At 40.6% G+C, this 23,353-nt stretch overlaps 1 protein-coding gene across 1 annotated transcript in view; it reads left to right on the forward strand.

Moving 5' to 3' along the window:
- eif2b3 (eukaryotic translation initiation factor 2B, subunit 3 gamma) overlaps positions 1 to 22,789 on the forward strand; it is an 88,898-nt gene extending 66,109 nt beyond the window's left edge. Inside the window, exons 11-12 of the mRNA XM_055641627.1 lie at positions 7,592 to 7,695; positions 21,443 to 22,789. Coding sequence (XP_055497602.1) covers positions 7,592 to 7,695; positions 21,443 to 21,495 — 157 coding nt within the window. The 3' untranslated portion in view covers positions 21,496 to 22,789. The remainder of the gene's footprint in view (positions 1 to 7,591; positions 7,696 to 21,442) is intronic.
- The last annotated feature ends 564 nt before the right edge of the window (positions 22,790 to 23,353 follow it).

Below are 23,353 nucleotides of genomic sequence, written 5' to 3' on the forward strand. Positions count from 1 at the left end.
CCAGGGTGAGAGGGGTCAGAGATGATCTTACCCGCTCGCTTCCTGGCCCTTGCAGTGTACAGTTCGTCAATGGAGGGAAGGTTGCAGCCAATAACTTCTCAGCTGATCGGACGATTCGCTGCAGCCTCCGGGTGTCGTGCTTGGTGGCTGAGCCAAACCAGACCATGATGGAGAAGGTGAGGACAGACTCTATGATGGCTTTATAGAATTGGACCATCATTATCTGTGGCAAATTGTGCATCCTCAGCTGCTGCAGGAAGTACATCCTCTATTGTGCCTTTTTGACTGTGGAGTCGATGGTGGCCCCCCATTTAAGGTCCTTGGAGATGATGGTTCCCAGGAACTTAAAAGACCCCACAGATGTGACTGGTGTTGTTGATCTTGAGTGAGGTGAGGGGAGGGGGAGCTCTCCTAAAGTCTACAATCAATTCCACTGTCTTAAGAGCATTGAGCTCCAGGTTGTTGTTATGGCACCAGGACAGCAGCTGTGTCACTTCCTGTCTGTAGATAGATTCCTCCCCATCCTGGATCAGTCCAATCAGGGTTGTGTCGAACTTGAAACGATACAAATGCTCCTCAACATCATTCTCAACAGTATCTTCATCACTAATATGCTGTAGACACGTTGGGTGATAATAGGTTGAGCTGCTTTTGCTCTTTTTTTAATGGATGTGGCATGCTTGATTAATTCAAGACTCAGAGTGTTTATTTATCATATGCACTGGATACGAATTGGAACAATTAAATTCTTTCTTGTTGCATCTTCGCAGGCAGATTATCTTGTGACAATTGGAAGTACATCCAGTTTTTATACAGGAACTAAAAGTCTCTGATCTCCATGTTCATTATTTATTATTCATTTGTGAAGTATTTATGTGTAATTTATAAATTGTGTTGGTGTGTTTGACTGGATCTATGTGCCTGTGATGCTGCTGTAAGCAGGTTTCATTGTACCTGATCCTCACCATACTTGTGCACATGCCAATAAATTCTACTTGTATTCCCTCCCATCTTGACTACCTAGGGCATGGCGGTGAGAAAGGTCCAGGACCCATGCACACAGGGAGTTGTTGAGATCCCCGATGTTACCAGTAGCTTCCCGGCCTAGTCGCGGTGGGGACTAAACACGTGTTGAAGGCACAACTGTAGTCTAAAAGATGAACAAATCTTCAACATAACCAAATTCACAGAAGCATACAGCATGGAATCAGACCCTTTGGCCCATCCCATCCATGACAACCAAGATGCCTATCCACGCTAGCTCCTTTTGCCATTGTTTGACCCATATCCTCTAAACCTTTCCATTCAATGTACCTGTCCAAATGTCCTTTAAATGTTGTAGTTGTACCTACCTCTATCACTTCCTCTGGCAGCTAGTTCCCAACACGTAATATATTTTGTGTGAAGAATCTGTCCCTCAGGTTCCCATTAAATGTTTCAGACTTCTCACCTTAAAGTAATGCCCTCTAATTCTTGATGCCCCAGGGATAAAAAAACTGTCCATTCACCTACCTATGCCCCTCATGATATTATGCACCCATGTAACATTATCCCTCAGTCTCCTACGCTCAAAGTAGAAATGTCCTGCCTGTCAAACCACTCTCTTTAACTCAGTCCCTCGAATTCTGCATCATCCTCGTAAATCTTTTCTGCACTCTTACAGTTTAATAGTAAGATTAAACAAGAACTTACCAGTTCGAAGTTTGATCGTTATTTTATGAGGAGTACGTTGAGGGAATACGTGAAGAACCCCGCCAGGACGCATGCGTGTCATTCTTCAAAGCAGCGGTGTGAAATCACAGATAACTGTAATGACTGAACATAGTAAGATTAGAGAAGAAAATACCAGTTGAGTATATAATCAAGGGTGGGAGCGGAGGGCACGTATTCCCTCAACGTACTCCTCATAAAATAACGATCAAACTTCGAACTGGTAAGTTCTCGTTTAATCTTACTATTTTACTTCGGAGTCACATGAGTGACTACGTGAAGATTTCAAAGCTCTGTGATTTCATGACGTGGAAACGAGTCCATGCATCACATCTGCCTTAATTGACTGTGGGAGGAATTGTGTTAACATGTTTAGACATGAATCCAACATTGAAATCCATGATAAATTGTTAACAACAAATTATAGCCCCTATTTATGGGGTGAAATTATATTACAGAACTTAAAATTGGCTCTGCAAAGTTCCAGTTTAACTACTGGTTTGTGGTAGAATAGTTGGAACATTTTCCCCTGATCCATCCTGCTGTCTCGAGGATTTGGTTCATTGGTACATCCAACTCCATAGCTGCCGATGTAGTTGCAGCCCTGGTGGAATGAGATTTGAATATGTTAGTATCCACCCCAGCTGTTGTTAAAACCTGTTTCAGCCATCTGGAAATAGTTTGAACCGACACTTTTTTGTGGGTTTGTTTGTGGCTGATTAGTAGTGCCATCTCATAGCCTCAGATGTTTTTGGTGTTCTCCATATAGAACAATAATTGTCTTATTATACAGAGACGATATCTGTAGGGTGATCCCTAAATTCTATTTTGAGGCCTGATGATCCCGGTCTGTTCTGTTTGAATAATTCGTAATATGAAACGTTATATTCCTGTTGAAGAAGTCATATAGTCCAGCCTTAACTTATGTACAACTGTACCCTTAGTGCCGTGACCAAAGCCATCAGCATGATTGTTTTGTGCGTCAGTCTTTGCAGGGACAGAGCTGTTGTTGGAGACCAATTCCTTAGCAACGTTAGGGCAATATTCATATCCCATTTAGAGAGTACCTGGTTCTTGGGGGATTGATATTAAAAATTCCCCTCATAAGTTTGGTTACCAGGGGTGAGTCCCAACAGAATGACGCTCTGATCCTCGCCATAGATATGTTGAAAGGGCACTTCTGGCGCAGTTAATGGCACTGTAACTGAGCCCCTCATCATAATGGAGGCCTGCCAGGAATTCGAGAACAGACGTTATTTTCATCAAACTGTAGGTGATGTTGTTTCTGTGACAATATATCTCCCATTTCCTGATGTATACCAGATATAGTTTTTTGGTGGACTGGCTGTGGCCCGCTGAGATAATGTTCAATGTTCGGTCCGCCAGTCCCAGTTGCAGTAGAGGTTTCTTTAGACTCTACAAATTGATAGGTTCGTTGTTTTTGACATGGATGGATTCCCCTGTTACGGGATGAACCAATAATCTGGTTGTTTCAGGATGGTGATGCATGGTTAAAACCCATTTTGAGTATCACAGGGAACCATGGTTAAGTAGGCCAATCGGCACTACCAATTAACAGACGCTGAGTCTTGTTGTATTTTTGGTAATACCCGACTGATGATGCAGAAAAGGAGAGAATGCATAGATAAACAATTGCCCCCTCAATGCAGTGAAAAGCACCTGTCCCTGCTGTCCCAGGGTCTGGTTCCCAAGAAACACAGTTTGATAACTGGTGATTAAGTTATTTTATTGAATTTGCGTGACCTGATGTCTGTCACTGAATTTTGGATTACCTGGTAGGTAAGTAGTTGATATTCCAATATTTCTCTGGATACACCATTACCAAATTGTATTAATCAGATTGTCACTCTGTAGTCTAACATGCTGGTGATTTATCCCAGAGCAGTATGGCTTTAGGCCATAGAACGCACCCCACAATTCCAGGTAGTTTATGCCCAGTGTCTGTGATAATGATGCCTCCTGTGCCTTTCATCTACCTCCACAGATGGAGATGGAAATTGGTAGTACCCCAACCATGCGCACTGGCATCAGTTTGTAGCACCACTAAGGGTTTGCTGATAACGATAGGGTTGGAACAATGCCGAATGTTATCCCTCCACCATTTTAATTCCATAAGCTTTGATTGGTGGCTTATTGGTCTGTCGAAATGACCAGTATTAACTTTGAGCGTTTGTATTTTTGCCCTTTTATAGATTTTTGGTAATACAAAGGTCCAAATTGTGTGGCTGGAAAGGCAGACACTATATGTCAATTATACTTATCAGGTTTGGGAGGCGCTGTTGTGCATCTAGTAAAAAAGTTAAGGCTTATGGTGAATTATATCAAATTATTTCCTTTTATCCTCATAGACATTGCTTTTATCAGTGCACCTGGATGCCGCTTTTAGTTAAATGCTGCCTTGAGTCACTCTTACATTTCTTCTGGATACTGTTTGAAGTGAATTGGAATGAGTGTAGACTAGCGCCAATCAGATGGTTTTGCAGGAGGAAGCAAGATGGGTTATCTGCTGGGTATTTCTGGGTGAAGGTGTTGTGCGTAATGCAGCCTGATAGTGTGCACATATCGATTGGGTGCCAGTATTTTTTCAGGACAAATATATTTATGTATATCCCTCCAAACATTAACTATTTAATTGGCCTGACTTAAAGCATTTATGTCTAGCATGATAGTTTAGTAGTTTAAAATGCATATGGTTCTGCTTTGCAAGTTGGCACGTTATCTTCATGTAGGCCAGAAGCTACGTCCATCAATGACTTCTACACTTATTGATGTCACCTATTTATCTCTCTACCCAGCAATTTGATCAGCCTCTCGTCTGTCATTTTTTCATCAAAAATCCCTTTAAATGTAGCCATTTGCCCAAACATTTAGTCACTTGCCCGAATGTTTATTTTGATTTTCTGTGTATTTTTATGTGTTTGCGTTTCGCTAAAGAATACAAAGAGTCAAGAGGGTTTAATTGTTCTGTTTTGGTACTTGTGACAATTAAATTATTAGACTTTACTTTAAACTTTAGAGATATAGTGCGGAAACCGGGCCTTCATCCTGCCAACCATCGATTACCCCATACACCAACACTATCCTACGCACTAGGGACAATTTACAATTTTTACCAAAACCAATTAATCTACAAATCTGTACGACTTTGGAGTGTGGGAAGAAACTGGAGCACCCAGAGAAAACCCACATGGTCACAGAGAGAGCGTACAAACTCCGTACCGACAGCATCCATAGTCAGGAGGTGGCTGCCTTTTTGAGGCAGCACCTCCTGTAGATAGATCCCTTTGAAAGTGGGCAGGTTAATACTTGTTATGGACCAGGTAACGTCCACTATTTATTGTAATCTCCTTCGCTCTTGGGCGTTTGAGTTGCCAAACCAGGCTGTGAATCAACCAATCAATATTCTCTCTACCCTACACCTGTAGAGGTTCAAGAGAGTACTTATCGACATTGAATCTCCGCATTCTTCTACGGAAGTAGAGGCATTGATGGGCTTTCTTTGTGATTGCATCAATGTGCTGGGTCCAGGACAGATCTTCAAAGATCTACATGCCCAGAAACTTGAAGTTCGTGGGTCCTCAGCCTGCCTCTTCTAAAGTCAACAATCAGCTCCTTGGTCTTACTGATGTTGAGACCAAGATTGGTGTGCTGGCACCCATTTTAACTCGTGCCTAATTTCACAAAAGCCAACCATAATCTCATTATGAAGGACCCACCCTTTTTGGATTGTGGCAGCATGGTTGCTACATAAAGGAGCATTACGATTTTAGACTAGCATAATGGATAATGGTGGCACCCCCTACTTTTAATATTTTAAAGATGTACCCAACACACACACATATGGGTTGGCAGTTCACATGTGTGTGTATGTGTATATGTATGTATATGTGTTGGGTACATCTTTAAACCATACACACACACACACACACACACACACACACACACACACACACACACACACACTCACACACACACACACACACACACACACACACACACACACACATATATATATATATTATAAGCAATTACTTTAAATGAAGGTTTGTTAAGGATTTTATTAAGCTCAATAAATGCCACTAGACTAAGTGGGACACATTGGGTCCCATGTTCACACGGGAGAGCTGGTCCCCCAATGCAATATTCCACCTCTCCGCCAATTCCAATATTGGTGGCCATTGGGCTTTTCGGAGCGCTAGTATTGGGTGTTGTGGGCCGAAAGGACTGGTTTCCTGAGGGCTAGTATGGCCATGTGGGCCGAATGGATTCTTGGGCTGGCAGAGCAGTCACTCAGGCCTGGTGGGCTGGCAACTCAGTCACACGGGCCTGTTGGGCTGGCAGTTCAGTCACTCAGGGCTGGTGGGTTGGCAGTTCACTAATTCACGGCTGGTGGGCTGGCAATTGACTGACTCACGGCTCAATGCAATTTCAAGCGGAGTGCAGGCCACCAAATTCAAATGCAATTTCATACAATTTGGGCTTTATACTTCTGACCCCCCCCCCCAGAAGGGGTGTTACCTTCATCATGGTCATTGGCACCAGCTGATCTCAAGATTTTTTAAACATTCATAACTTTTATTTTTAATCGATCGGAAAAATCCTCGGAGCTACCTCAGCAGAGGAGGTCTGTTAATTGATGGCCAAAAATCATAGCGATATATGGAACCTTTTTTCTAAAAACTATATACAGAGCTGACAGGAAGTGGTCAAGATGAGACTTTTAGTTATATAGTTATGTGAATTTTATTCATAGACTATGATACATATATGAACGTTTATAGATTTATCAATGGAAGGAAATTAATTCATTGGAATAATGACATATAACACTTCAATGGTATATGAACTCACTGATCTGTTCTGTATTTATTAATGTCTGCAATGTTCTGCGTGCTGAAGCAAAGCAAGAATATCATTGTCCTATCTGGGACACATGACAATAAACTCTCTTGAATCTTGAATATAACACTTTTTAAAAATGAGTAATTCGTGATGGCTACAAAATAATCAGAAAATACAGCCAGTACTCAGCAAATCGGATAGAATCTGAAATGAAAGAACGTGCATTTCTGGCTTAATTCTTCAATTTTAAGTAAATGTTTAATGAAAATATGATAGCTGAAATAGAAACTTAAACCATCATTATGAAGGAGAAGAATAATTCTTCATTTTGGATGCGGACTGCTGAGTGACTGACTGAAGCTGCTGGATGTAAAAGATCTTTATTCAACACAAGCAGGCATTCTGGAGAATCTATTCTGTGAAGAAAGTCTAGAGAAAATCTTCTGAACTTAAATGCATGCTGAGGTTTTATATTCGTTAAGGACAACGATAACAGCAAGTGATTAAATACAGTTTCAAAAGTCTCAAACCCTGTTTACCGTAATGTTCTGTGATTAGACATAATGACTGTAGTAATAGCATATTTACAATGGAAGCACATCTCAGCTGACAGCAGGACCTCTGCATATTGAAACACCTTTGTTGGAAATCCAGACACCCAAAGCAGCCTTTTACCACTGCATTGAGAGATGGCTCTCTGCAGACAATGCTGTATATTCATGCAGCTCTCCTTGTAGATTGAAGACAGCATCTCATTTGTATTAACGCGCTGCTACCCCATTCCCTAACTCCTGAAAGATATCCCATGCCTAACATCTCCTAGCAAGGACACAATCCAAACTGAGGGTGCATAAAAATGGCAGGAATATTTCTGCCAGTTTAAAGCATCTGTTTCTCTTATTGTGCCTTGGTCGGCACTTTTCCAAACCGTTTAATATGGAAAACACAGTATATTGGATTGCAATTGTATGCAAATGTACAAAAGTGAAAATTGATGGCAATTTGTTCTATTTTCCAGGTGCTGCATACAAGGCAGTGTTATTTGCAGTAAAGCAGTCATTGAAAAAGGGGCTGATCTCAAGGATTGTCTCTTGGGAAGTGGACAGCGTGTTGAAGCTAAGTGTAAGAAATGTTATTAATATTCACTAATTACTTCTGAGTAGAAAATGTATAGAATGACATTGATGAAGCATTAACTGAAAACCTATTGTTCAAGCATTTTAATTATTTTTCACCACTGTACCTTTCCCTGAGCAACAATAGGTTGATGCATTTCCTAGCTCCCCCAATGCTCCAGTAAACTGGCTGCAAGGATTGCACAGTTTCATATCTTCAATTATGTAACTACAGTAGCATTATACCATTATAACTCATTATGACATCCAAGCCTCTCTTTTGCTCACATTTCCTTTAAATTCTGCGTTCTACTTCCATTTAGGTTTTAGTGGTATTATTTTTTTTTTCTTGAGTTAAAGCAGTAATTAACTGTTGCAATTAAGTTATTGTAATCTATAATTTAAGTTTGTTTTTATTAATTAATAATTTGAGTTAATCTGGAAAAGAAAGTATCGTGTAGAATGGATCCCCTATGAAATGTGCAGTTTTGGCATTTGCAATATTTTTTATTTCAAATGGCCTTGCTCAGATTTGTCATATATGCATATAGATTTGTATATGCATCAACATACATGAACACTTGTTACCTAGCGGCTGTCTGTGCTGCCTTTTAATCAGGTTTTAAACTAATATTAAAGTGATGAGGCTTAAATTGCTCGTCTTGCTTACATGGAACTTGTCTGCAGTGTCCACACACTGTCTTTATTGAACTCATGCACTTGGCAATTTCTTTCTTTCATGTCAATTAAATACCAAAAATGTCTGTATTTGATGTATTCTATCCCAGATTTAGCTAGCAGAAAATGGGATTTGACATTCTACCAATTGCTGAATATATATATATATATATATATCCACTCAATTCAGTGTTTAATTGTACAACAAAAATATTGACTCTTTTTCTATATATTTATATGGTCTATAATTGGTGCAAATGGCACAAACGCTGTTTCCTTTCATTGAAAAATGTTGCAATTATTATACAAATAGTTATAATCTAGGATCAATATTTAGAGCTTGATTGTTACAAACATGATTTTTTAGTTAAACATTGCAGTATAACCAAAGGCATTTGGTAAATGTAACTTTTCATGCAACAATTAAATATTTGTTTTACAATACATATATTTGACAGCTGGCAGAATGAACACAACCACATTCTTTTATCGGTCCTGGAACATAAACTTTTCTTTTTTGTATACATCTTGTTCGTGGTTTCTATGCATAGTACTTTAAAGAGAAAGAGAATGTATCTGCTCTGGGAAACAAACCAGAAATTTTAGCAGGTGAAATTATCCTGGTCATCAAGGTGTGTGTTTAAAGAATTGTTTGTGAAAACGTTATTAAAATGTTAAAGAGAACGATTTGAAGCTGATCCAAATGCTACACGTGCTGACTGTGAGGCCACCGGAGAAAAGAATTGTCAAGCAGTTCTTCATTCCCCAGATCAATTTTGCTGACTCTGGTTTTCAATCCAAGGTACTGAGAAAGATGAGTAATCCTAGACTGATTCCTGGGATGTCAGGACTTTCATATGAAGAAAGACTGGAAAGACTCAGCTTGTACTCGCTAGAATTTAGAAGATTGAGGGGGGATCTTATAGAAACTTACAAAATTCTTAAGGGGTTGGACAGGCTAGATGCAAGAAGATTGTTCCCGATGATGGGGAAGTCCAGAACAAGGGGTCACAGTTTAAGGATAAGGGGGAAATCTTTTAGGACCGAGATGAGAAAAACATTTTTCGCACAGAGAGTGGTGAATCTCTGGAACTCTCTGCCACAGAAGGTAGTTGAGGCCAGTTCATTGGCTATATTTAAGAGGGAGTTAGATGTGGCCCTTGTGACTAAAGGGATCAGGGGGTATGGAGAGAAGGCAGGTACAGGATACTGAGTTGGATGATCAGCCATGATCATATTGAATGGCGGTGCAGGCTCGAAGGGCCGAATGGCCTACTCCTGCACCTATTTTCTATGTTTCTAGATCAATTTCTAGATCCTCGAAATGTACAAGTTCTATGGAATTTGTACTGACCCCCTAAACTAATCTAACCAGAGAACGTTGACCAACCTAGTACACTGACACCATATTAATCGTTTCCCTTCTTTAGGTATGGTATGTTATGGCCCAGCATAACAGAAACTCCAACAAAACCACAGAATATGTTCATGCTTTGAGTAGCATACTCTTTGCTTTTTGGGGAGGGGTTGAAAGGGAAAAGAAACCTTGTAGTCTGTAGGAAAATAAACAACTGTCATGACATGATGAGAACTGAAAACCTGGCAGTAAAATTACCATGATCATTGGTTCTGTAGTCTGGTATTGAATGTGAGTGACATACATCATTCAGAAGCCAAAATATTAATTTATTACTTTCTCTTCAGGACAGCATATTTCCTGTTAAAATGGGAGTATTATTATTTCAAGAAATTGGCCAGTATTTAAACAGAATATTTTCATGTTGCTTGCACATTAGGGTCCAAAGGGCTAAAGCTTTAATTGGGTGGAAATCTAAAAATAACAATAGGCAGGCTTTGTGCTATAGTTGGATTTCAGAGCAAGACAAGGTGAAGGGATAGAAACTCCGTTTCATGTTGCTTTTGCACATTTCTAGGTCTGAAGGAACGTCTTTGAGGCTTGCTGTTCTCTTAGTAGTTTCCCAAGTGGAGATCACATGCAAGAAATAGTAGAAAGGATAATAAAACTGATCAGTATTTTTGTGTTATTAGTTCCGGTTTTTATGACAAAAATACATGCAGATTAATATTTTGGGACCGTAGCATTTTTAATGTTGACACTTAATCAGATTATTGAGAGAGACAAGAGAGGGACTTGTTGGGTCCTAGCCAGAGATCTTTGTATTGTTTTTAGCAATGGGTGAACTCCCAGAGGACTGGAGAATAGCCAACATACTTCCTCTGTTTAAGGAAGCCAGTGGAGACAAACCAATAATTATAGGATGGTGCGCATTGCATCAGTGGTAGGCAAAATATTGGAGAAGAATCTTCGTGACAAGATCTACTTACACCTGAAATAACATAGACTTGGAGACACGAGACTGCAGATGCTGCATTCATGAACCAAAAAATAAACTGCTGGAGGAACTTTGGGTCAATCAGCGATTCTAAGGAAAGAAATGGACATCTGACATTTTGGGTCAGGACCCTTCTTCAACCATTGACATCAGGGAAAGTCAGCATTGCATCGAGGGCGAAGATTGGGTATTTTAAGGAAGAGACAAAGATGATTAATGAGGATTGGACAGTAAAGCTTTTGATAAGATCCCCCATGGCACTCTGATCCTAAAAATTAAAGTCTATTGTGAGCATTGGTGTATAGAAGGATTTGGGGTGCGAGTCCACAGCTCCCTGAAATTGGCAACACAAGTAGATGGGATGGTAAAGAAGTCACACGGCATGCTTGCCTTCATCCATCAGGGTACGGAGCATAAATACCAGGATGTTATGTTGCAGTTTTATGTAACTGGTGAAGCCACATTTGGAGTATAGTGTGTGGTTCCAGTTGCCGCATTACAGGAATGTTGTGGATCTTTGGAGAGGGTGCAGAAGAGGTTGAACAGAATGTTCCTGGATTAGAATACAAGGAGAAACTGTGCACACTTGGATTATCTCCTCTGGAGCGCCTGAGGCTAAGAGGCGACTTGAGAGAAATTTATAAAATCGTGAGAAGCATTGACAGGGTAGATAGGAAGTCGTTTTCCCAGGGTGGAAATATCAAATTTCATAGGTTTAAGATGAGAGGGGGAAAGTGGAAAGTTATCTTTTTACACAGAGGTTCCAAAGACATACACGTTTGTAGGCTAATTGAAGCCTGAAATATTAACCCAGATACTGTCCCTTGTGTGTAGGGTAGCAATAGTGAATGTGTAATAGCTGGTCGGTGCGGACTCTGGGCTGAAGGGCCCGTATCAACGCTGTATCTCTTAACTAAACTAAACACAGAGTGGCTGGAATGTGCTGCCAGGGGAAGTGGTGGATAGCATTGTTTAATATGCTTTTAGCCAGACACACCAACAGATGGGGGGGAGGAATGGAGGGATATAGACCACATGCAGGCAGATATGCAGATTAAATTTGCTTCGTGCTCAGCACAGACATCGTGGGTGAAAGGGCCTGCTGTGTGTTCTAACCACCTGAGTAAATCCTAGGAGGTAATCTATCTATTATATCTATAAAACTCTGGGGCCATCCGACCGACTGCCGACCGACGCCCTTCCTGCCTTTCGATTCGTGCCCGATACTCGCAGATGTCCAATCGGAATGGCCGATGCTCGCAGATGTCCAGTCGGAATGGATTCATTTGCATGTACGGCTGCCGGCTGCATTTCTTCCTTTGATTCATTGCCACGCCCAATCCAGACGCTCAATCTCCGAGATATTTTCCATTTCGGTAGAGATTTTGCTTTTCTTTCTAAGTATCCGCTCCTCATTTCATTTCGTCGTGTTGAAGTACACGTTTTTAATCAAATCCTCCTCCCCCCCCCCCCCCCCCCCCCCCCAAGTATTTCAAAAAGAAACTGGCTTCTCCATTTACATGCCAGCTTCCAACACACTTCGAAACAAAGTTGCAAGACAGGAACATTCTGAACTTTTCACTGCTGCAGTAGGCAGGGGAGGTGCCATTGGATTTTTTTTTAATCCACTGCTGAGGGAGGCAGGGCAATGCTGGAATCTTACTTTTGGGAACGGCTTCAGTTCCATTGGAGGAGACGGGTGCATGGTGGAATATTGGGTTGGGGGATCACACCATTGGGGGGGCAGACCCAACGGGTCTGCACTTCGTCTAGTATATATATAAAACTCAAATCCGTCCGCCTGCAGTACGGATCCCTTCCTGCCTTTTGATTCGTTGACGGCTGCTCCTTCCTATCAGCTTCCAACACACTTCGAAACAATGTTGCAAGACAGGAACACTGAACTTTTCACTGCTGCAGCAGGCAGGGGAGGTGCAATTGAGGGAGGCAGGGGAGTGCTGGAAACTTACATTTGGCAACGGCTTCAGTTCCATTGGAGGAGACGGGTGCATGGTGGAATATTGGGTTGGGGGAATCACACCATTGGGGGAGCAGACCCAACAGGTCTGCACTTGGTCTAGTAATCAATAAAACTGCAGATACTAGGAATCTAAAATAGAGACAGAAAATGCTGGAAATAATCAGCAGCAGTTTAATCAGCATCTGTGGGAAGAGAAACTGGGTTAATGTTTCAGGTTGAAGGTTATTTGACTAGGTAACCTTGTGTTCGGTTTATGGTCACCCTGGTTTTACTCTCTCAGAGGCATTCCCTCCCCTTCCCCCTCCTGCGACTTAACAAACTACTTTTGTCTACATTGCAGTTGTGACAGAGTTTTCGGCCTGAAACCAACAGTTTCTCTTCTCATGATGCACACTGAGTGTTTCCAGCATTTTCTACTTATAAGTTAAAACTTAGAGGAATTGTTTCCTAGAGATGGAAAGTAGTTTTCAAGGAGCATATTGGTATGTGCGCTCAGTTAAAGGGGATCCGATTGCTTTTATGTTCATACTGCCTCCAAGGAACTTTGATCTGATTTATTTTGTTTTCTTTGCAGCATTTGTCCCCAAACAACCACTTGTAGTTTATGAAGGTTATTTTAAATGTAAGACCAAGGAACTGCAGCTTCTAGTTTACAAAAAAATACACAAAGTGCTAGAGTACCTCAATCTGAAGACAAACTGAAACTTCACCTATCTATGTCCTTGAGAGATGCTGCCTGGACCTTTGAGTTATTCCAGCACTGTGCCTTTTTAAAAATAATTTTAAATGCTGTGATAGGGATAAAGAGGCAACAAGAGCAATAATAACAGCAGCCTTATCACTCAGTTTGTTACATGGGATTAAAATACAATGGATATGAGATGCGGCTTGTGGATAGGCTGACTGAGCTTGGATGCTTTGCTGAGGAGTTGCATGTTATTGCTGTGCCTCTGCAAGTGCTAACTCCTTCAACCTTGTGGAATATTGCCTGCTGCTTCCTGCACAGGTAGCTACATGTTGCCAGTGTTAATATCATGACAACTCTTCATCCTCCAGTCTATGGTGCAACCCAAACATACATGCCAGGACCAAACATACCTATCAGTGCCCTTTCCGTGGATGCCAATCATCAAGTTAGGTATGGGCAGCAACAGCAGGGTTAAAGTGTTTCTGAAAGGCACGATACTCATGCAGTTGTCAAAGCACCGGAGGACCATCCTGTTGTTTTCACCAGTAAAAAGATCATTCCCTTTAATGTCTATTTGAGCAATTTGACTCTCCTTTGGACCACATTATTTGGCTCTTAAAAGGATCAGAATAGGCTTCAGGAATTATTACAGTTTGCTGCAGAAATTTCTCCAGCATCCTTGTAACGTGCTCTATGTGCCACCACATAGACACGCATACAAGCGCGCGCGCACACACACGCACGCTCGCACACACACGCACGCACGCTCGCACACACACACACACACACACACACACACACACACACACACACACACACACACACACACACACACACACACACACACACACACACACACACACACACACACACACACACGCAACAGGTCCTTTGGACAACAAAACTACACTATCCAGCACCATTTTGCACAATTTCTGCAGGAATCCATTATTTTATTCTTGATTCCTGGTGAAAGAAGTAGCACAAGATGGATCAATTAACTTTGCAGACAGAAACATCATGCATCAGTTGAATGCTCATGAACTCTGCTGATCTGCCCATTCCATTACCCTGAAACGTTGCACAAAATTCCTCGACATAAGATGTCATAGTTGTCTCTTTGCTTGTATTTATATATGTCTTTATGAGAGGCAAGCTGGTCATTTCTGCTCATTAAGTCTTGCCAGCTCAGAGGAAACCCAGCCCCTATATTTTTCCCCTGTGACCTCCCCACATTCCTATTAGACAGAGGAAACCCATAAGAAGAAAACTGCTCCAAGACATCACCAGAGGTCAGTATCAAAGCTGGTTCATTGGAGCTGTGAGGCAGCAGCTCTACAAGCTGTGCCACTGTGCTAAAATACTTAATTAGCCCTTTCAAGAGCATTAAAGCCATTCAGTATGAATGATATATGGATAATGCTGACTTGGAAGTTGCTATGACTATCAATCACATGGCAATTGCAATAATAAGCAACATTCATTTCTAAGCCAAACACCTGCCTTTCATGGTTTAATAATTCAAATACCATTGCTAAATGCTTCTCCCAATTTATTGAACAAAATTGGTCAAGATCTGCTCTTGTTCATAGTATATATAGAGTTGAAGTTTGAGACAACGCTTACTCATTTTTATATTACAGTGGATATTTTTTGAAGAAAGGATAAGCTTTAAGCGAAAACAGCATTTATTACTCTCACGGTTTCATATATGGTATTGTGCTGCAATGGCAATCTTTTCACCTGCATATCTATGGCGAGGTTCTTGAACCAACAACCTTCTGATTCAGAAGTGAGAGTGCTTCTACATGAGCCAAAATGAATACTGGTCAGCCTTTAGACTTTAGAAATAGACTTTAGAGATACAGCTCGGAAACAGACCTTTCGACCCACCGAGTCCGCACTGACCACCCCATACACTGGCACTATCCCACACGCTAGGGATAATCTACAATTTACAGAGAAGCCAATTAACCTACAAACCTGTACGTCTTTATAATGTGGGAGGAAACTGGAGCACCTGGAGAAAACCCACACGATCACAGGGAGAAGGTACAGACAACACCCGTAGTCAGGACTGGTGCCAATCAATGACTTTCAACATGGAAGCTATCTATTACAGTATCCTTTCCCCTGGTTAGAACAAGTAATGAGCCATAGATGAATTTAGTTTAGAGATACAGCCTGACAACAAGTCCTTCGGCTCACCAAATCCATCCTGACCATCAATCGCCCGTTCACACTAAATCTATATTATCCTATTCTCTCATCTGCTCTTTTTATGGGGCAATTTTATGGAGGTCAATTAACTCGCAAATCCATACTTCTTTGAGATGTTTGCAGCAGGATCTTGATCGATTGGCCAGGTGGGCTTGGAATTTAGTACAGAGAAATGTGAGATGTTGCATTTTGGGAAGTCTAACATGGGCAGGACCTACACAGTGAATGGTTGAGCTCTGGGTAGCGTTGTAGAGCAGAGGGATCTAGGAGTACAGGTGCATGGTTCCTTGAAGGTCGAGTTGCAGGTAGATAAGGTAGTCAAAAAGGCTTATGGTACATTGGCCTTCATCAGTCAGAGTATAGAAGTTGGGAGATCATGTTGCAGTTGTATAAAACATTGGTGAGACCCCATTTAGAGTATTGCGTTCAGTTATAGGAAATATGTTGTCAAGCTGGAAAGGTTCGAGAGAAGATTTCACAAGTTAAAGGAGTAGAATTAGGCCATTCGGCCCATCGAATGTACTCCGCCATTCAATCATGGCCAATTTCTGCCACCTCATCCTATTTTCCTGCCTTCTCCCCACAACCCTTGACACCCATTCTAATCAAGAACTGGTCTATTTCTGCCTTAATAATATCCACTGATCTGACCTCCACAGCCCCCTATGGCAATGAGTTCCACAGATTAACTACCCTCTGACTAAAGAAGTTCCTCCTCACCTTTTTAAAAGAGCGCCCTTTAATTCTGAGGCTATGACCTCTGGTCCTAGACTCTCCCACCAGTGGAAACAACATTTCCACATCCACTCTAACTATGCCTTTCATTATTCTGTAAGTTTCAATGAGGTGTCCCCTCAACCTTCAAACCTCCAGTAAATAGAGGCTGGGTGCTATCAAACGCTTATCATATATTAGCCCACTCATTCATGAGAGGAATAGATTGGGTAGATGCACAGAGTCTCTTGCCCAGAATAGGTGAATCGAGGACCAGAGGACATAGGTTTAAGGTGAAGGGGAAAAGATTTAATAGGAGTCTGAGGGGTAACTTTTTCACACAAAGGATGGTGGATGTATGGAACAAGCTGCCAGAGGAGGTAGTTGAGGCTGGGACTATCCCAACGTTTAAGACGCAGTTAAGCAGGATAGGAAAGGTTTGGAGGGATATGGACCAACTGGGGGCAGGTGGGACTAGTGTAGCTGGGACATGTTGGCTGGTGTGGGCAAGTTGGGCCGAAAGGCCTGTTTCCACACTATATCACTCTATGATTCTATCTATGGGGGAAACCGGAGCACTCGGAGGAAACCCACGCGATCATGGGGTGAATGTGCAGACTCCAAAGAGGCAGCCCCAGAGGTTAGGTGTGAAGGTTGTAGTGTTTAGGAGCCGAATGGCTGTAGGGAAAAAGCTGTTCCTGAACTTGGACATTACAGTTTTCAGGCTCCTGTACCTTCTTCCCGATGGCAGGGTGGTGCGGGTCTCTGATTATACTGGCTGCTTTTTTGAGGCAGCGATTCTGGTAAATGCCTTCGATAGGTAAATTCCACCGTCTCTGACGCTGTGAGGCAGCAGCTCTACCAGCAGTGTCACTGTGCTGCTTCATGAGGCCAATATTGGTAGAAATGCGTTGCTGGGTTATTTTCCTTAATCTGAGCAGCATCCATCTCAAAATCAACATCAGAGAAACTGATTACGTGGTTATTTTTAAAAGTAGAAACTAACTTAGTGTGAACTGAGTATATACATTTTAGAAGGTGCTTTGCCTACTATGTTCAAATATTAAATGTAGTTGATTTGGTAGAGTGGGCTACCATCTTGCATTGATCTGTACTCTCAACTTTAGGAAAAGGAGAGAAATAGGAAATAAGAGATACCAGGTTGCAATGGGTGTGAATATTCTTGACCATTATAAAATCATCAAGTTTAAAGTCTCAACATTTTTTTTGGTGGTGAATAACGTAGGTGTAGATGGTTGTAGGCCAAGAATCAGGCAGACCAGAGGAGGCAGTCATACCCCCATCCATATAAACGGGACTGAGGTGGAGCGCGTGTCCAGCTATAAATTCCTCGGAGTACATATCTCGGAGAATTTGTCCTGGTCCCTCAACACCTCCAAGCTGATCAAAAAGGCACAGCAGCGCCTTTGCTTCCTGAGGAGGCTCAAGAAAGCCCACCTGTCCCCCCGGTTCCTGACCAACATTTACTGCTGTACCATAGAGAGTATCCTGACCACCTGCTTCACGGTATGGTACAGCAGCTGCACTGCTGCGGACAGGAAGGCACTACAACGGGTGGTGAAAACCGCGCAGCACATCATCGGTGCCCCGCTTCCTGCCATGGATGCCCTCCACCGAAAACAGTGTCTGAGACGGGCTGGGAAGATCATCAAAGACCCCTCACACCCCAACCATGGACTGTTTGCCCTCCTCCCATCAGGGAGGCGGTACAGGAGCCTCAGGTCACGTACTAGTAGGATGAGGAACAGCTTCTACAATAATACAATTACATTGCTGAACTCGGAGTCCCGCCGATAGATTTCTCTGGTCCCTCCGTCCCCATTGTTTAATTATTCTGTATTTTTTGATTATTCTGTATCTTCTCTCTTTCTATTTTTTTTATTTCTTTATGCACAACTACTACGGACTGACGCAAAACTGCATTTCGTTGTACTCATACTTGTATTTGTGCGATGACATTAAAGTTGAATTGAATTGAAAATTGAAGAACTAATGTAGATGGGGCATATTGGTTGGCATGGGCAAGTTGGGCTGAAGGGCTTATTTCCATGCTGTATGACTCTATAACAATGAGAGAGTTCTAACATTTTTTAAAAGTTCTATAAAATCTGATATTCTTTCAAGAGCGTACATGATTTTGGAATGTGACTCCCAACTAACTTGGGCAGAAGATTGCACAGCAACAGTAGTTGAAAAGCCAGGAACAGATTGCTTTCCTAACTTTGACGATATCTAGTAGACTAATAAAAGGTTTTTCTTTTCAAAACTAGAAGTATATAACAGTATAATACTGTGTTTCATCCTTAAAAAATCTTCTTGCTAAAAGGAATATTGTATGGTATTACTGATTCTATTTTTCCACTTGAAAAACATGCATGGATAAATTAACATTTTAATTTTATTCCGTTATCAACAATCATATGTTTAATCTTGTAAGATAACCCATAGCCCTTAGTCCCCAAGGCAATAAGCTTCTTGATGGTCCTGGCCTAGGAACTAACCTTTTACACTAAAAGTTATCACAGTCAGCAGCAATCTATCCTTGAGCTAACAAGCAGATTTTGCTTCCTCTCCTCCCCAAATAAAGGGAAGTTGGCTTTACAGTAAGCTCTCTGTTGTCCTGACATTTGAATCTCGTACAAAAGGGTCATTGTCCTGAGCCAGCATGATCCATCATGAGATGAGCTTAACATCTGTCAGGAACAGTGTCCTCTCTGGCAAAAAGCTCCAAGGCCTTTATCCTCTACTGATTCAAACAACAGGATTTCAGGCTGACTTAGTGACTTTTACACGGGGATTTTCTTGTAAGGCAATGTATTCTTTCTTTTTATTAATGATTTACAATACATTGGGCAGTGGGAAAGTAAGTCTGCATAAATAGAATTTCTTAAGGGAAGTAGTTTTATCACTTTTTTATATATAATATATATATATATATATATATATATATATACACATGTGCAATTTTTCTTGCCCTTGCAAAGACCCAGTTTATTGTTCAAATGCTTGTACGTTCAGGAAGTACAGATCTCTGCAGGCCAACAAAAATATTCAGTCCTATATTTTAAAGCCGAAGGTGTCAATATGTAGTTGAAATTTTAAATTCCTTTAACGATTAAGCCACTGCATACCATAAACACTTCCTCCTCCAGTTAACCCGTAACTATTCTTAACTAAAGTTACTCAGAGCTTGAATTGGGTGGATCTCACAAATAGTTTCTCCAATAACTAATGACTAATTTGCACTTTAAAACATAATTACATTGCCTCATAATCAATCAGGGAACATCTTTTGTAAGATGTGGCTAGAGGATGACAGAGTTTCTTGACTGGAAGAGTGTTTATTTTAGTTTTTAAGTTGGAATCACGAATTCCTAACAAGTAGAGGTGATTTAACCTATCTTTCACCATCTCAGTAAATTCTCTGGATTTTAAAATAATTTCTTCGTGAAAATGACAAATTAAGTATTTTTGTTATCTATTTTAATAGCTCATGAAGATTGATGTATAGTGAAATCCTGAAGCAGGATTCAAGTTCAGGACCATGCTATCCCCATGGCTGGACATGAGCCTTTTTACTGCTTTGTACCTTAATTTAATTTTCTTGGCTATGTTTTAGTAGAATAACCAATGAATTAAAATATTGTAATTGATATAAATTATTGATTAGGATATTGAGTTTTATTAAAGGCTTGAGTCTGCAGAATTAAGTTTGCAATTTGGAGATAACTCAAAAGTTGGAGGTGCTAAACAGTGAGGATAGAACCAGACTGCAAGAGGACATAGACTGGTTGAACTGACAAACAAAGAACATAGAATTTAATACAGAGGTGCTGAGGTATGTATTTTGGAGAAACGGTGTTGATTAAATGGCATTGTTCTGAAGGGTGTGCTAGAATAGTCACACATTCTACAAATGTATGTCTTTCAAAGTGTCAGGAAGCATGGAAAGAACAGTTTAATAATTGTAAAGCAGAGAGGTTCCTGGGTTTCTTAAATAGAGGCATTGCTGCGTAAAGCAGGCAGATTAAGCTGAACCTTATTGAAACATCAGTTAGGCTACAGCCGAAATATGGTACCCAATTCTAGACACCAATCTATGGCAACCAGTGAAGGTAGTAGGGAGGGTGCAAGAGAGATGGTAAGAGGAGAACATGAGACTGCAGATGCTGAAATCTTGAGCTAACAGCAAACTACAGGGATAACTCAGCAAGTCAGGCAATATCTGCGGAAGGAAATGGGCAGATGATGTTTTTGGTCAGGACTATTCTTCAGACAGATGGAGTAGAGGGGAGATAGCTGTGGAGTAGAGAGGAGATAGAGGGGAGATCCTCATTCTTCCTACCAAAATGTAACAATTTTCAGCATTACATTTCACCTTCCAACAATCTCTAATCCAATCTATCAAATTTCCTTGATACTTAGGATATTCCAAGTTTGGAACTTGTGCCTGTTGTATTTAAATCCCAGTCAGTGATACATAATAAAGAAAGATAATGGCCCTAGTACTGTGGACATTTTGCTGTATACTTCCCTCCAGTTTGATAAGCACCTTGCACTACTACCGTTTCCTATTATTTTAGTCAAAGTTCTATCCATGCAGCTATGGCCCCTTTTATTCCATGAACTTGCATCTTACTGTTGAGCTTAACTATGTGCCAGCTTATCAAAGTCCATATAAACTATATCAACTGCATTTTCTTAATTGCTCCTTACGGTTAACTACATTGAAAAGGAAACTCAAAGGAAGCCCCCGATCAATTGTTACATCTCGAAAAGGAAAGGTGTGCAGCCTTTTTAAGGCGACCTTCAATCTGATGCGCAACATTCATCACTCATTAGTAACTGATCTTCACTTAACAGTTTATTGCATTGACGGCTTTCAGCAACGTAGCATGATTTGATGTAAAGCATGCTTAGTAAATGCATTGCTTACTTTGTAAAGGCTTGGAATTAAAAGCACATTCTTTCATTCCATGTTTTCAATTTGTAACTGCAAAGGTGAAATTTCAAGTATATTTAATTTTGTAGTAGTTATTGTAAGCACTGCAAATATATATAACTTTTTATTTCATACTTTGTTTCTTTGTTCTTACAGCCAAACATGTGAATGCAATAATTGTGGGCAACGATGGCTTGATGGAGATATGATGATACTGCTGATATTCTGGAATGGGTGACGTTTCGGGTCGAGACCCTTCTTCAATTTGCTGTTCATCTGGACATTGGACATGGACTGTTGGGAGACAAGTTAAATCTTACAAAGGAATGAGCATTGGGTTTGAATTGGCTCTGCTCCTATGCAAGCTAATTTCTACTGTTCAAAATTTGAATTTATATTCTAGATGATCAGAGTTTAAAAAGTCATATAACTTCACATAACAACTCAGCATGCTCGGAGTTAAAAAAATATTTGAGACTTCGGTTATTTAAATTTTTACGAAGATGGTTGGCACGTAGGAGGTTCTCAGACTTAAGTAATAATTGTGTTTTTTGATTCATATATTTCTGATGAATATAAATTGGTCCAGAAGGAACATCATTAGAAATGAAGTGACCGGTCATATTTAATGTAAATTGATGGCGAATGAATGATGGGACAAGGTTTTCATCTGATCTAACCCAAGAAGGCACTGGACAGAAGCAAACCAAATACTGAGAAGAAGAAAATTGACCTTTGCATTGTCTGATCTATCCGGTGACAATTTCAAAATGCCATTTGGCATTGATAGAAGTCGAAGAGGGAATCAGTGATCTAACTTTCGCTAACTAGAAAATGCTACCATGAACAACAACAAAATGTTGACTCTATAAAAATCGTTAGGAAGCAAATTGGGAGAGACTTTTCAGGGTGCTAAACTGAACGAAATTGCTAAATTTATGGGCATTAGAGCTTTGGACCTCTCCACAAACTTTGTTGGTCAGTACTGAACGAAGAGGGATATACTTAGCACACAGTTGTACAGGGACTTTCTCTTCCCAACACCAAAATTATACTTCTCTACCACTGTATGTTTTCCAATTTCTTAATTCCCAATCAAGAGTCAGTGGGCCATGTTTACTGAGTAGCACTAAACTTTGAACATTAAAAAATGCCACCATATGAACTTGGACAGTCCAACACAGAGACTTGACTGTTAAATCTGTCAGTTTTTTTTAACATTCAGGTGTGAAAGTGAGTGATGATTTGGTGATGGAGTTTCCATATCTGGCGTATATTTATCCATGTTATAATTTGTTTAATCTCGCACAGACAGCCATATGGATTCAGATGTGATATTTATTTAAATAGGCTGGTGATGCAGTAAATATCTGCCTCTTAAAGAAGCCTCCAAGATCCCAACCTATTGCTCATTCCAAATGCCGACAGTGCAGGTTCTTGAAGGAACCCATAGGGTTGCTTCAAAATGTCTGTATTTAACCCAATAAAAGAAAGATCTGTTAACATCTTTGTGTTTGTTTTTATTTTTAACATATTTACAGAATCATTGCAAAAACATTTATGCTAGTCTGGTTCGAGTATAATTCTGTTACGGGAGTTGAAGGCACTAGATCACACCAGTACAATTTACTGAGAATGTGTATATCAAAACTTTACAAAGCTTGATTACCATTATATTCGTCAAGGCTGAAAGAATCTCATGGTTTTGTATTTTACACTCATGAGTGACCAATAATTATCTAATCAAAGGATTCCGATTGTGTACTAATAAATGTAATAGTGCATTTATAAAGTTTCAGATAAAGTACACAATAAGTGTAGGAACATTGTGTGGGAAGAAACTGCAGATGTTCCGAAGTTAGACACAAAATGCTGGAGTAACTCAGCGGGTCAGGCAGCATCTCTGGAGAGAAGGAATGGGTAATGTTTCGGGTCGAGACCCTTCTTCAGTCTGGAGAGAAGGAATGGGTGACGTTTTGGTTCGAGAACTCTTCTTCAGTCTTAGATTTCTGATGTTTGAAAGAAAAGCTTCAGTTATAATGGCGGTTTAACCAGGTGTCTATGATT

Source organism: Leucoraja erinacea, chromosome 10 (assembly GCF_028641065.1).
Source record: "Leucoraja erinacea ecotype New England chromosome 10, Leri_hhj_1, whole genome shotgun sequence".
In the NCBI taxonomy this organism is placed as follows: Eukaryota; Metazoa; Chordata; class Chondrichthyes; order Rajiformes; family Rajidae; genus Leucoraja; species Leucoraja erinaceus.